General features: G+C 47.2%; 1 protein-coding gene across 2 annotated transcripts in view; it reads left to right on the top strand.

The window, feature by feature from the left end:
• The window catches only part of LOC140476911 (guanine nucleotide-binding protein G(s) subunit alpha-like), a 287,271-nt gene that overhangs the window by 256,006 nt on the left and 15,577 nt on the right, over positions 1 to 15,688 (top strand). For both annotated transcript variants that reach the window (XM_072569833.1, XM_072569834.1), the window contains exon 6: positions 13,803 to 13,857. In XM_072569833.1, coding sequence (XP_072425934.1) covers positions 13,803 to 13,857 — 55 coding nt within the window. The remainder of the gene's footprint in view (positions 1 to 13,802; positions 13,858 to 15,688) is intronic.

Raw genomic sequence — 15,688 nt, 5'->3', positions numbered from 1 at the left:
CAGGACTGCCCAAAATATTTTACAGCCAATCGGATACTTTTAACCTGTTGTCGATGTTGCAGTGTAAGTACTGAAACCTGCTAGGATTGTAGGATGTTTACAGCACAGAAGGAAGCCATTCATCCCATCATGTCCCTCCTAGCTCCCTGTACAAGAGTACCTTAACTTGTGTCCTTCCAGCAGCCCTGGAGATTTGTTTTCTCTTAAGGCACTTAACCAGTTTCTCTTGAAAGTGTGTTTTTAAGTGTGACCTACAGAAAGTCTGCAGTAGTGAAAGACACAACTGAATCTACTCCCATTACACTCCCAGTTTATTTCAGATCCTAGCTACTTGTTATGTTAAAAAAAAAGTTCCACCTATCGCTGTCGGCTTTTGATTTTTTTCAATCACCCATTGTTGGGTGGAAATAATTTCTCCCTGTCTGCTCTGTCAGTACATCCCGATGATTTTGAACATCTCTCAAATTTCCTCTCAGTCCTCTATAAGACCCAAGTCCAGATTCTCTCTCTCTCTCTCTCTCTCTCTCTCTCTCTCTCTCTCTCTCTCTCCTGTTGTCAGAACTTTTCACTTGAATCGATTCCACATCTGCTGTAAAGCAATGTCCCTTTCCCAGATTGCGATGCGCAGGATTAGACACAATCCTACAGTTGAGACTGAACCAGTGTTTTCAATCTTTCTTTTGTGTATGCTGTGTCGCGAAAGCCCAGAATCCCATCAGTCCTTTTGGCCACTTTCTCAATCTGCCCAGCCTCCTGCAACTTGAGCATAAACATGTTCAGCAGACCCAAGTTACTCTCTGCCAATGTAAAAATATTCTTTAGCATAAAGTTATATGTAAAGTATAAATACCCACTCCCTCTTGGGTCCAGTCATCAGTTTATGGTTCACACTGAGCAAACTATTCACTGCTTTCTGCCTGTTAGTGTTGAACAAATGTTGAATTTAATTGTTGAAAGTTTCAAGGCGATTCCAGGATGGGTTACTTTCTCCTTGCAACAGGATTCTGGGTAATCCAAGATGGAGGGCGGGAAAAATTTCTGGTTGTAACAACACCTTTTTTTGAGATATTTTAGGTGCTGGAGGTGATTTCCTCAAATTCCAGGAGCAGCAATTACTGTTTTATATGCTGTTGCATTGTTTTGGAGCTTTGGGAAAAAAAACTCAAAACAACAGTTTTAAAAGGGGCAAGAACAGACCGAGAAAGCAGATGGTGTGGTCAGTGCAGGAGGGAGAGAGAGAGAAAGAAACTGAAACCACAGTGTACCTGCACAGTTACTGCCTTTGCTGTTTGAATTCATGTATCGCTGGACATCGGAGTGTGTCTGGGAAAATTTAACAAACAATGAAATTCACAACTAATCTTGGAGGAACTGTTTGGGCAATATTCACAGCACAGAAGCAGATAAGTGTATTTTTAAGTGTGACCTACAGAAAGTCTGCAGTAGTGAGTAGAGTGGGTTCGTTCTTGATTGTAAGTTTTTGAGTTATGTCTCTTGATTTAACTTAAAATATGAGCCGTAAGTATTAATTTAACCTGGATCAGTGTTTTGTCGAGGAATTATATGGTGTTATTTTCTGGGTCTGTAGATTGTGAAGGAGCAAAAATGTCCTTTAGAGTGATATGCACGTCTTGTCAGATGTGGGAGTTTCAAGAGTTTAAGGGTTACTGCGGATTATATCTGAAATAAATGCTGGTGGTTGTGAATCTTATCAGATCGAATGGATCCGTAGGAGAGACAGTTAGAAGCAATAATGAATTTGCAACAGTATGTGATGAATGGCAGTTATAGGAAGGGGAGGGAAAGAGAGTCTCAGATACAGTCACATAGATTGGTTAATAGTCTTTTGTGGCTACTTCCATTTCAAACAAGTATGCTGTTTTGGAAAATGTTAGGGGGGCGGATGGATTCTCAGGGGAACGTAGCACGAACACCAAGTTTCTGGCATTGAGACTGGCTCTAATGCAACAAGGGGTACGCCGGGTTTCAAGAGATCAATTGTGTTAGGGGATTCTCTAGTCTGAGGTATAGACAGACATTTGTGGCCAGCAGCAAAAATGGAACCAGAAAATTTTCTGATTCAGTGTGTGGATGTACCTACTAGAGAAGGTGCAAAACTTGACCTACTCTTGGGAAATAAGGCAGGGCAGGTGTCAGTGGGGGAGCACTTTGGGGCCTGCGACCATAATTCTATTAGTTTTAAAATAGTGATGGAAGAGGATAGACCAGATCTAAAAGTTGAAGTTCAAAATTGGAGAAAGGCCAATTTTGATGGTATTAGGCAAGAACTTTCAAAAGCTGATTGAAGGCAGATGTTCGCAGGTAAAGGGACGGCTGGAAAGTGGGACACCTTCAGAAATGAGCTAACAAGAATCCAGAGAAAGTATATTCCTGTCAGGATGAAAGGGAAGGCTGATAGGTATAGGGAATGCTGGATGACTAAAGAAATTGAGGGTTTGGTTAAGAAAAAGACGGAAGCATATGTGAGGTACAGACAGGATAGATCGAGTGAATCCTTAGAAGAGTATAAAGGAAGTAGGAGTATACTTAAGAGGGAAATCAGGAGGGCAAAACAGGGACATGAGATAGCTTTGGCAAATAAAATTAAGGATAATCCAAAGGGGTTTTACAAATATATTACGGACAAAAGGGTATAGGGCCAGAACAGAATAGGGCCCCTCAAAGATCAGCAAGGCGGCCTTTGTGTGGAGCCACAGAAAATGGGGGAGATACTAAATGAATATTTTGAATCAGTATTTACTATGGAAAAGGATATGGAAGATATAGACTGTAGGGAAATAGATGGTGACACCTTGCAAAATGTCCAGATTAACAGAGGAGGAAGTGCTGGATGTCTTGAAACGTATAAAGGTGGATAAATCCCCAGGACCTGATCAGGTGTACCCGAGAACTCCGTGGGAAGCTAGAGAAGTGATTGCTGGGCCTCTTGCTGAGATATTTGTATCATCGATAGTCACAGGTGAGGTGCCAGAAGACTGGAGGTTGGCTAACATGGTGACACTGTTTAAGAAGGGCGGTAAAGACAAGCCAGGAAACTATAGACCGGTGAGCCTGACCTCGGTGGTGGGCAAGTTGTTGGAGGGAATCCTGAGGGACAGGATGTACATGTATTTGGAAAGGCAAGGACTGATTCGGTATAGTCAACATGGCTTTGTGCATGGGAAGTCATGTCCCACAAACTTGATTGCGTTTTTTGAAGAAGTAACAAAGAGGATTGATGAGGGCAGAGCAGTGGACATGATCTATATGTACGTCAGTAAGGCGTTTGACAAGGTTCCCCATGGGAAACTGACTAGCAAGGTTAGATCTCATGGAATACAGGGAGAACTAGCCATTTGGATACAGAACCAGCTCAAAGGTAGAAGACAGAGGGTGGTGGTGGAGGGCTGTTTTTCAGACTGGAGGCCTGTAACCAGTGAAGCGCCACAAGGATTGGTGCTGGGCCCTCTACTTTTTGTCATTTACATAAATGATTTGGATGCGAGCATAGGAGGTACAGTTGGCAAGTTTGCAGATGACACCAAAATTGGAGGTGTAGTGGACAGCGAAGATTACAACAGGATCTTGATCAGATGGGCCAATGGGCTAAGAAGTGATAGATGGAGTTCAATTCAGAGAAATGTGAGGTGCTGCATTTTGGAAAAGCAAATCTTAGCAAGATGTATACACTTAATGGTAAGTTCCTAGGGAGTGTTGCTGAACAAAGAGACCTTGAAGTGCAGGCTCATAGATAGGGTAGCGAAAAAGATGTTTGGTATGCTTTCTTCTATTGGTGAGAGTATTGAGTACAGGAGTTGGGAGGTCATGTTGCGGCTGTATAGGACATTGGTTCGGCCACTGTTGGAATATTGCGTGCAATTCTGTTCCCCTTCCTATTGGAAAGATGTTGTGAAACTTGAAAGGGTTCAGAAAAGATTTACAAGGATGTTGCCAGGGTTGGAGGGTTTGAGTTATAAGGAAAGACTGAACAGGCTGGGGTTGTTTTCCCTGGTTGGGACAAAGGGCCTGTTTCCACACTGTGTAGGGAATCTAATCTAATCTAATTTCTTGTTAGTTGTGAGAACAGGCTTCTCCTGCTCCTTCTGCCTCCCTGATGCGATTGTATTGGATGGAGTTGTGGAGATTCTCTCCCTTTCAGAGTTGTTATAAGAATGTTCCAGACTCTGCACCACAGTGACCGAGTTATGCATCATAAATAACACTGAGCCCTGTAATTTTATAGCCTTGCTCTAAGTAAATCGGAGCAAAATAGCCAGGCACCGATCTGGGGCACCGTAAATCATTGAGGAAATTTTGTATATGGAGTTGTTGGCTTGAATGACCTGAGTAGCCATGTGTTCCAGAGCATATCCATGAGCTGGAACACTCACACTCCTGAAATGACCATTCCTGGCAGGAATAGTGTTTTAGAGCTGGCTGCTGGATTAATGTCCACACCGGTAATCTTAACTTGCTGAGGACCGTACAGGAATAGGAGTTTAGCATCTGTTGTGTATCCATACTTTTTAGATGTTTTATGCTTTTTATTTAACCCTGATCATTCCTTATTGAACCACACTGTATAGTTTTTATTTTGTTTCAGCCTACATACTACAAGGTAATATCAGTGGCACAAAGGGGGTCATCGTTTTAAGATATTAGGAGGAAGGTATAGAGGAGATGTCAGAGGTAGGTTCTTTACGCAGAGAGTTGTGAATGTGTGGAATGCGTTGTCAGCAGCGGTGGTGGTGGAAGCAGAGTCATTAGGGACATTTAAGTGACTGTTGGACATACACATGGACAGCAGTGAATTGAGGGGTGTGTAGGTTAGGTTATTTTATTTTACGTTAGGAATAATCCTCGGCACAACATCGTGGGCCGAAGGGCCTGTTCTGTGCTGTACTTTTCTATGTTCCATCAGCATGTTAACCAGATAGACTGACTTGCCTAAGATGCATTGTTTTAAGAAGGATTTGGTTTTGTTCCATTGAGTCAATTGACCAACTCCGATCAGGAGCAGCTAGAATGTTTGCTCAATCTCTGTCCCAGGAATCGGACACACCCCTGGGGTCAAAACCCACCCCTACTCGAGGTGATTAAGAGCCTCCTGTGATTATTATGTGTAGGGAGCCTGTTTGGGGTGGCCACAATTCAGGTCTTTTCTGGGTACAGACCCGCAACAGTAAAAGAAAAGCAGCTCTCTTCATTTGATACTCATTAAATTGGCAATAAACCACACTCTGATTGACTATTGTGGGAAATGGAAAGAAATACCATCTCATGTTGTTACAGCAGATGTGCTTCTGAGATGGATTCATAAGGAAACAGACCTTTCAGTCCATCTCATCCATACTGGCCAGACATTCCAACTTCATCTAGTGCCATTTGTCAGCACCCGGCCCATATCCCTCCAAACCCTTCCTATTCATATACCCATCCAGATGCTTTTTAACTGTTGTAATTGTACCAGCCTCCTCCACTTCCTCTGGCAGCTCATTCCATACACATACCACCCTCTGCATGAAAACATGGTCTCTTTTAAATCCTCCCCCTTAAACCTATGCCCTCTAGTTTAGATCTCCCACATCCCGGGGGAAACGCTGTGTCCATTTACCCTATCCATGCCCCTGATGATTTTATAGAGATGCATTGTTCAGAGCAGAGCAGGTGAACGTTAACTCTGCGTTTTAAGTTGTGTCTGACAAGGGAATGCTCAACATGCCAGGAGCTGCCCTGACTCTGATAGGCAGCTGAATCTTCACCGAAATAAATGGCCTGGGAGTGGGGCGAGGAGGGGAGCTTACTTAAAGGGAGCTGCTGTTTGTGGTGACCAACATTTATGCTCGTAAAGTTGGCAGGGAATAGTAGTGTTGGATTTTTTATCCTTGCCACTTTTACCTGGTGTAACGGTCCTTTGATCTGTGTATAAGTTTGGATGAAACGTCCAGGGTCACTGCTGTGGGGTAGGGGGAGGAAAATCTGTCACTGTTTTATCCTTCTAGCTGCCATTAGTTTTCCTCAGGAAGTTTGTCTGTGTTATGGAAATCCAATGACCTGAGCTGCGATTTTTTTTTCAGTCAGTGGCATATAGTCCTCAGCCGGTTAGCACTGGCTGCTTAACGCACGTAACCTGGGAGATGGTGGCTTATCAATAATGCCACTTTGGTTATAACGCAGAGATCCAAGCTAAAGTACTGGGGATACGGGTTCAAACACAGTTACAACAGCTGGTGGGATTTAAATTCCATTAATAATTCTTGAATTGACAACTAGACTCAGGAACAACTCAAATATTTCCTGCCTCTGTGCAGACATCCAAGGTCCACGCACCGTCTCTCAGCGGCTGTGCAGCTCAGACAGAGCATTGCTCAGTAATAGAGACCTGAAAATAATATTAATTGCTGTAAAAACCCATCTGGTACATAAATGGCTTTTAGGGAAGGAAATCTGCTGTCCTTTCCTGATCTAGTCTAAATGCAACTCCTGTGGTTGGCTCTGAACTTTGGAATATGGCCTCACGATGTTCAGGAGTCATTAGACAGAGACAATAAACTGTGTAGGCCTTTCCAGTGATGCCCACATAAAGGAACAACAGAAAAAGTTCACCGAATCTTGCTGATTTTAACAACTGCGAGTTACGTGTATTTTCGTTTTCTATATTGTGGTCTTATTAAGATTTAAGTCCAATGTATTCAACTTTCACACTCTTCCTGCTCGCACTCTGGGAAAACACCTCGTGCTCCAATGGTAGACTGCTTTTTCTAACGTGTGTGGGGAGAGCTTTTTAATCCTTTTATTTTCCAAATCTGACCTTAACTTTGCGTCTTGGAGAACAGTATTTTTTAAGTTAAATGATATTCATTCACACTTCGACTCGATTTTAGTTCCCTGTCTGACAGAAAAAGCTCATCCCTATTTTCAAATCCTTCCAAGACTTTGTTGGTTGTCATCACCTCCTACAGCCCTCCAAGTTGAAAGTCTGTCTTGCGGTCTCCTTGTGTCACTTGGTGACAGATTTTGTTTGATACCGTTCCCATGAAGTACTTTGGGGAGGGTCAAAGGTGCTATATAGATGCAAGTGTAATAACTCTTGTCAGCTGGGCAGCTTGGTTTGAAGAGGGGCCTACAATGCCGCTTGAGGCTTTGATTTGTTTTTGTTAGAAATCCAGTGGGTGTGATTGTGACTTCCTCAGTGATGAGGGAATGTGGTGCCAGAGCCTTTTCAGAGCATACAGCACTTCACTGCAATGAAACCTAGCCCCGTGGTATTGGAAGGTGATTAAAAACACATGTGGCTGGAAATATTTGTGGAAGTTGTTCCAAACCTAGTTTGATAATCCTGGCAGGTGGAACTTGGGGAAATTGCAGCTTGAGTTGGATGATTGCTAGAAGTTTACTTTTACCAAAATCACCAATGGTTTAAGGTGATGTTGCTAGCCACAATATAGTATCCCATAATTATTCCCTCACTGGGGTTCTGAGCTCACAATAACTGGGCTATTTACGTCCAACAGCTGGCTTTTATTTTTTTAAGCACATTCACGTGTCTGAATTCTGTTGAAACGATGGCATGCCAGAATTGATTAGTAATATTGGCTTCTTGCCATATCCACTGGGCGCTGCTGCCTGCAGTTAGTTCCCGTGAGGACTCTTTCTTGTAATATATTCCCAGCTCCAGCTGTGGCTACACTGCAAAGCTCTCCCTTTCGGTGCAAAGTCTCTCCAGCTTAGCCACTCCCTGTGGAACCTTAATTCTGCTTGGTGGCAGAACCAATTAGGAACTTTGGTCACCAGTCTCAGGTTCATAAATGGACTGTTAGAAGTTGGCCAACAATTGAACTGGGCTCGACCAATGTGAGACCGCATTGCTTTGAACAAAAAAGATGGAGTGCCTGTTTGAACCAGGATGATGGGAGCCTAAGCTATCGATCAGGAAAAGTCCATAGCAGGCAGTTCTGGCTCTCTAATCATAGACCAGATTAGCATCGGGGAAGGAGCTCGACATCCCTCCTCTTAGCTTTCATACCAACACTGTGTTCAATCACACACTGAGTCCCTTTTTCACCCCCCCCCCCCCCCCCCCCCCAAATCGCCCCTGTGTTTGCCAGTCTGTATTGGCTCCAAGTTTCCAAATATCTTGATTTGAAAATCTCATCCTCCATCCCAGTCTCTACAATCTCTCTCCTCGCCTTGAAACCTTCCCAGATCTGTGTCCCTTGAAAACCGCGCGAGAGAGAGTGTCTGCACGTGCGCGCGCGAGAGAGAGAGAGTCTGCACGTGCGCGCGCGAGAGAGAGAGAGTCTGCACGTGCGCGCGCGCGAGAGTGTCTGCACGTGCGCGCGCGCGAGAGAGTGTCTGCACGTGCGCGCGCGAGAGAGAGAGCGTCTGCGGGCGCGAGAGAGAGAGAGCGTCTGCGTGTCTGCGGGCGCGTGCGCGAGAGAGAGTGTCTGCGGGCGCGCGCGCGAGAGAGAGAGAGTGCGTGTCTGCGGGGGCGCGCGCGCGAGAGAGAGTGCGTGTCTGCGGGCGCGCGCGCGAGAGAGAGCGCGTGTCTGCGGGCGCGCGCGAGAGAGAGAGAGAGAGAGCGCGCGTGTCTGCGGGCGCGCGCGCGAGAGAGAGAGAGAGAGAGCGCGCGCGTGTCTGCGGGTGCGCGTGAGAGAGAGAGCGCGTGTGTCTGCGGGCGCGCGCGCGCGAGAGAGAGAGAGCGCGTGTCTGCGGGCGCGCGCGAGAGAGAGAGCGCGTGTCTGCGGGCGCGCGCGAGAGAGAGAGAGAGAGAGAGCGCGCGTGTCTGCGGGCGCGCGCGCGAGAGAGAGAGAGAGAGAGAGCGCGCGCGCGTGTCTGCGGGTGCGCGTGAGAGAGAGAGCGCGTGTGTCTGCGGGCGCGCGCGCGAGAGAGAGCGAGAGAGAGTGCGTGTCTGCGGGCGCGCGCGAGAGAGAGAGCGCGTGTCTGCGGGCGCGCGCGAGAGAGAGAGAGAGAGAGCGCGCGTGTCTGCGGGCGCGCGCGCGAGAGAGAGAGAGAGAGAGCGCGCGCGTGTCTGCGGGTGCGCGTGAGAGAGAGAGCGCGTGTGTCTGCGGGCGCGCGCGCGCGAGAGAGAGAGAGAGAGAGTGCGTGTCTGCGCGCGCATGCGAGAGAGATAGTGTGTCTGCGCACGCGAGAGAGAGTGAGAGTGTCTGCGCGCGCGTGAGAGAGAGAGTGTCTGCGTGTCTGCGCGCGCGTGAGAGAGAGAGAGAGTGCGTGTCTGCGGGCGCGCGCGAGAGAGAGAGAGTGTGTCTGCGGGCGCGCGCGCGAGAGAGAGAGTGCGTGTCTGCGGGCGCGCGCGAGAGAGAGAGAGTGCGTGTCTGCGGGCGCGCGCGAGAGAGAGAGAGTGCGTGTCTGCGGGCGCGCGAGAGAGAGAGAGTGCGTGTCTGCGGGCGCGCGAGAGAGAGAGTGCGTGTCTGCGGGCGCGCGAGAGAGAGAGAGAGAGAGAGAGCGTGTGTCTGCGGGCGCGCGCGCGAGAGAGAGAGAGAGCGTGTGTCTGCGGGCGAGAGAGAGAGTGCGTGTCTGCGGGCGAGAGAGAGAGTGCGTGTCTGCGGGCGCGCGCGCGCGCGAGAGAGAGAGAGAGTGCGTGTCTGCGGGCGCGCGCGCGAGAGAGAGAGAGAGAGAGAGAGAGAGTGCGTGTCTGCGGGCGTGCGAGAGAGAGAGTGCGTGTCTGCGGGCGCGCGAGAGAGAGAGAGTGCGTGTCTGCGGGCGCGCGAGAGAGAGAGAGTGCGTGTCTGCGGGCGCGCGAGAGAGAGAGAGAGTGCGTGTCTGCGCGCGCGGGAGAGAGAGAGTGCGTGTCTGCGCGCGCGGGAGAGAGAGAGTGCGTGTCTGCGCGCGCGGGAGAGAGAGAGTGCGTGTCTGCGCACGCGCGAGAGAGAGTTAGTGTGTCTGCGCGCGCGGGAGAGAGAGTGTGTGTCTGCATGCGCGCGCGAGAGAGAGAGAGTGTGTCTGCGCGCGCGAGAGAGAGAGAGTAAGAGAGAGTGTCTGCGGGCGCGCAAGAGAGAGTGTCTGCGTGCGTGAGAGAGTGTCTGCGCGCGTGCGAGAGAGAGCGTCTGCGTGCGAGTGCGAGAGAGAGAGTGTGTGTCTGCGTGCGAAAGAGAGTGTGTGTGTCTGCGTGCGCGAGAGAGTGTGTCTGCGTGCACGAGAGAGAGAGAGAGTGTGTCTGCGTGCGAGAGAGAGAGAGTCTTCGTGCGTACGAGAGAGAGTGTGTCTGCGTGCGAGAGAGAGAGAGAGTCTTCGTGCGTGCGAGAGAATGCGTGCAAGAGGGAGAGTGTGTCTGCGTGCGAGATAGAGAGAGTCTGTGTGCGTACGAGAGAGAGAGTGAGTCTGCGTGCGAGAGAGAGTGTCTTCCTGCGTGCGAGAGAGAGTGTGTGTCTGCGTGCGAGAGAGAGAGAGTGTGTGTCTGCGTGCGAGAGAGAGAGTGTCTTCATGTGTGCGAGAGAGAGAGAGAATGTGTGAGTGTGTGTCTGCGTGCGAGAGGGAGAGAGTGTCTGCGTGCGTGCGAGAGTGAGAGAGAGTGTCCACGTGCCTGTGTTGAGAGCGCGTCTGTGTGCATGGTGTCTTAGTTCATTAGCTAACACAGCAGCTAATGAGATTGAAAGACCCTATACAGACAATGAGCAAAACTAATCTCAGTTACAAAATACCATGCAAGGACTGTAACAACCACTACTTTGGACAAACAGGCAGAAAACTAGCCAGCTCGATACACTAACACCAACTGGCCACAAAATGACATGACCCTCTCTCACTAGTATCCTCACATACAGAAAAGGAAGAGCACCACTTTGACTGGGACAACACATCCATCCTAGGACAGGCTCAAACGGTGACATGAACAAGAATTCCTAGAAACATAGCATTCCAGCTGGAACTCTTTCAACAAACACATTGAGTTAGACCCCATCTACCACCCACACCACAAGAAATGACATCACCAACCCAAAGAAACCCAAACATGTAAATAGAAAGCAGGAATCATCTGCAGTGCTTTGTCCAGAGGCTCACTGAAGATGTTACCTAATAAGGTGACGAAACGTCTGGAAATGAACCTTCCAACTCAGCGAGTAAACCTACATCCAGAACCTCAACCTGGGCTACAAATCTTCTCAAAACTCTCTCTATCATTGACTCTTAGCTGGGCAATTAGGGGTGGGCCAGCCAGTGACACCGCTATCGGTGGTGACTCAAAAAAAAACTCTCATTGTCTCTGTTCTGATGTAACCTCTGTCTTGGTTGATGTGTTCCAGAAATTGCTAGAAATACGAGATTCTGTCTCCTGCATTTCGTGAAAGGCAGTTTTTTTTCCCCTTTTGTCTTGTCCAGTTCCTGATTCTGAAAATACTACACGATTAAAGCAGTTGAAGTTTAGAATTCCACTCAGTGTTGTAGCTGACAGAGGCATGTAGCAGATTTACAGTGAGCACTGTCCAGATAAAAGGTGCTCTGTTGCTCTCTGCTGGTCGAATATAAAATAGTGCTCAATACTATTTTTGGGAAACCTGGCGTGACCTTAACATCTCTCACTGTCCAGCACTTTGTTGAATCACCATGTGAAAGAGAGGGAGAAACTTAAAACCGTTATAATTACGAGGGAAAGGGTAGGTCCTGCTTGGATGTCATCTGTGGGTCTTCAAAGAACTTGCTGCTGAAATGGTAGATGGTTTTAATTTTCCGACAATTCCCTACATTCTGGAAGCTTCCATTTGAATTCCGTCAATATGATTCCGTGTGTCAGACAGGAAGGAGAGAAAATAAAACTGGAAACTGTGGTTACCGTAACGCCGACCGTGGGGAAGATGCTGGAATCTATCAATAGAGAAGTTCTTGGCAGGGCATTTTGAAAATCGCTGTGCACCTAGGCAGGATCAGATTAGAGTGGGACTGGAAAAGCACAGCAGGTCAGGCAGCATCCGAGGAGCAGGAAAATCGATGTTTCAGGCAGGAGCCCTTCATCAGGAATGAGGCTGGGAGCATCGGGGGTGGAGAGATAAATGGGAGGGGGGTGGAGCTGGGGAGAAGGTAGCTGACCGTGCAATCGTCCCATTTCTGGTGAAGGGCTTTTGCACGAAACGTCCTGGTTTGGTTTGGTCGACGGGAGGTTATATTTGACGAGTTTGTTCGAGTTCTTTGAGGCTGTAATGAGCGATGTGGATAATGGGGAACTTGCAGATGTGGCTTTCTACTTGTTTAAAGTCTCCCATCAAAGGTTCCTGCACAAGATGTTCTCAGTGAAATTCGTGAGGCTGGTCAATGGATCGGTTAGCTCAAGGGAAACAGATAGTCGTCAGGAATAAGATGGAGGTGACGGACTTGGGTTACTTTGCACCTGAATCACTGGAGGTTAGCATGTAGGAAACAAGCAATTAGGTATGCAAATTAATATGGTGGGGTTTGTTACAAAGAATGGGGAGCAGTGGGTGAGGGTCTCACTCTGTTACAGACCAGACGGGTACAGCAGTGGGTGAGGGTCTCACTCTGTAACTGACCAGATGGGTACAGCAGTGGGTGAGGGTCTCACTCTGTAACTGACCAGATGGGTACAGCAGTGGGTGAGGGTCTCACTCTGTTACAGACCAGACGGGTACAGCAGTGGGTGAGGGTCTCACCCTGTAACTCACCAGGCTGGTACAGCAGTGGGTGAGGGTCTCACTCTGTAACTGACCAGGCTGGTACAGCAGTGGGTGAGGGTCTCACCCTGTTACTGACCAGATGGGTACAGCAGTGGGTGAGGGTCTCACCCTGTTACTGACCAGGCTGGTACAGCAGTGGGTGAGGGTCTCACTCTGTAACTGACCAGGCTGGTACAGCAGTGGGTGAGGGTCTCACTCTGTAACTGACCAGGCTGGTACAGCAGTGGGTGAGGGTCTCAACCCTGTTACTGACCAGACGGGTACAGCAGTGGGTGAGGGTCTCACCCTGTTACTGACCAGGCTGGTACAGCAGTGGGTGAGGGTCTCACTCTGTAACTGACCAGGCTGGTACAGCAGTGGGTGAGGGTCTCACCCTGTTACTGACCAGGCTGGTACAGCAGTGGGTGAGGGTCTCACCCTGTTACTGACCAGGCTGGTACAGGAGTGGGTGAGGGTCTCACTCTGTAACTGACCAGGCTGGTACGGCAGTGGGTGAGGGTCTCACTCTGTTACTGACCAGGCTGGTACAGCAGTGGGTGAGGGTCTCACCCTGTTACTGACCAGGCTGGCACAGTGGGTGAATTTGACCCCAAGCTGACTGCTCTAGCTTTCACAGACGCATCTGGCCATTACCGAATCAAGTACGGTCCCACCTTCACATTGACGATACCCTCCATCGGGCTATGTGGCTCTGTTACTGTGCCAAATGGGAGAGACCTGGCAGTGATATAATGACTCTGATCTGAGTATCCCTGTGGCCATCAGCTACAGCAGATATCATTGCACCGAACATGTAACAAAATGAAACAAAGAACTGTAGATGCTGGAAGTCTGAAACAAAAATAAATTCCTGGAAAATCTTAGCAGGTCTGGCAGCAATTCTGAACTGGACATGAAACGTTCACACTCTTTCTCTCTCTGCAAATGCCACCAGACTTGTTAAGTTTCCTCAGCATTTTCCTTTTTTGTATTTTTCCCCAATCATTATCGGAGCCCTTTTTCCAGTTAAATCGCAAAAAGCGAGAATGCATTGGTCAAAGAGTTTTGCATGAACGATTTGTGAGCACTGAAAAAACATTGTTTCAGAAAATAATCTGCTTTCTAGTTTCAAATGTGGAGCAAAGAATAACCTTGGCATTTTGTTTCTTCTTTTAGCTTTTTAGACAGAATTGACCAAGTTCGACAGAATGATTACTCCCCATCAGATCAGGTAAGTGAGTTAACCAGCGGAGTATAACGGATCCGAATCTGTTTCTATTCTCTCATTCCATCATCATATGTATAATAATGTATATATTCATTGACGGTCAAGCTATTGAGATGGATTTTTTTTAGACAAAAGTTATCTTTTACACCATAAGTGTTTTACGTGGTTGGACTATGTTTGATTTGCTCTTAAGTGAAATCCAATGGTGTAAATTAGAAACAGAACATGAAATAATTTACATTAATTACTACTTATGTTTTTTTATAGCACTTCAAGCTATAGACATTTCACTTTTACTAATTATTTGACATTGAGTCATAGAGATGTACAGCATGGAAACAGACCCTTCGGTCTCCAACCTGTCCGTGCCGACCAGATATCCCAACCCAATCTAGTCCCACCTGCCAGCACCCGGTCCATATCCCTCCAAACCATTCCCAGTCATATACCCATCCAGACGCCTGACGTGTTTTAAACATCTATTTAACAGTATTCATTTTCATCATTTTGTAAAGTTGGAATCAAATCTTTGCCATCTCTGGGATCATACCTTGGTTCTGAACTGTTTGAGCTTCGAAAAACTAAATTTGATTTCTATGCAAGGGGCTTGAGAAACGATGGGCCTTAAAGGCCAAAACTCGAGAGGTTAACGTGTATCTGAGATCGACTTGTACATTAATGCAGTATATGCATAAAATGTGAAGCACCATAAAATATACACTCACATTTACTTCATTCCGGACTTTGAATTTTCCACATCTAACAGCACATCATTAGTCATTCATCCAGTAAAGACTTGTCTTTTCAATACCACAACCAAGCCAAAAATATAAATTTCTACATTTCAAAGAGTGATCCCCTGCTCACAGTGACTTGTATATGGATAGATGCCAATAAGATGTTCTTGGTATGATTCTGCCTTGATGTTTCAATTCTGAACACAAACATGAATTGAAATCACCAGTATCTTGTAGTTAGATGAAAGTGAGTACTACAGATGCTGGAGAGTGAATATCTCGTAGTTCCCTGTTGGACTGAATACCACATACAGTCTGAAGGTCAGTTTGTGTACGTGTGCAGGACGAAGATTATTAAAAAAACAGAAACAGCAGGCACAGCTGTACTGCCATTAAGTGAAATCATGGTAAAATCATCATTCACTTCACTTCCACTTTCTTGCCAGATCCCTTGGTTTCCTTTAGTGGCCAAAGATCTGTCAACCTCATAAACACAATGACTGAATATGCTGAAGATATTCATTCGTGGAACATCTGTTCAGTCAAAATGAATAGAACTGATTAAAGCCCAGAAATAAACCCTGTTGTCTTCTATCACATGCTGGGACAATGAGATTAAAAGTAACGCTTTACTTTCTAAATCTTTAAATTTCACTGGATTTTAAGTATTTGTGCATTCAGCGTTGTTGCTATGACTACCAAGATGATGAGAAAAGCAGGAAGTGGGGGGGGGCGGGGAGGGGAGAGAGAGAGTTAGAAAGAGAAAGTCGTCCAATTCTTGATTCCAAGTCCATTTTCCCTTCTCAGTTCTGCTGTTCGAATGCCGCTGCTGAAATATAGTTCCGTGTACATTTCTGAATCTGGCTCTGTTGTCTTTATGCTGGCAAATTGATGGATCGAGTCTTCCATCTCCCAATATGTGAAACGATTGTACAAGTCTGAATCAAAGCCGAAGATATGAATCTCTTGATGATGGATCAGTTACTGCAGTTCAGTGTGTTTAGGTTTGGGGCAGCACGGTGACCCAGTGGTTAGCACTGCTTCCTTACAGCACCAGGGACCTGGGTTCGATTCCCACCTCAGGCGACTGTCTGGGT

The sequence above is a fragment of the Chiloscyllium punctatum genome, chromosome 5 (genome assembly GCF_047496795.1).
Source record: "Chiloscyllium punctatum isolate Juve2018m chromosome 5, sChiPun1.3, whole genome shotgun sequence".
Lineage (NCBI taxonomy): Eukaryota > Metazoa > Chordata > Chondrichthyes > Orectolobiformes > Hemiscylliidae > Chiloscyllium > Chiloscyllium punctatum.
The sequence above is the reverse complement of the archived record's forward strand: the minus strand, read 5'-3'. Positions and strand labels throughout refer to the sequence as shown.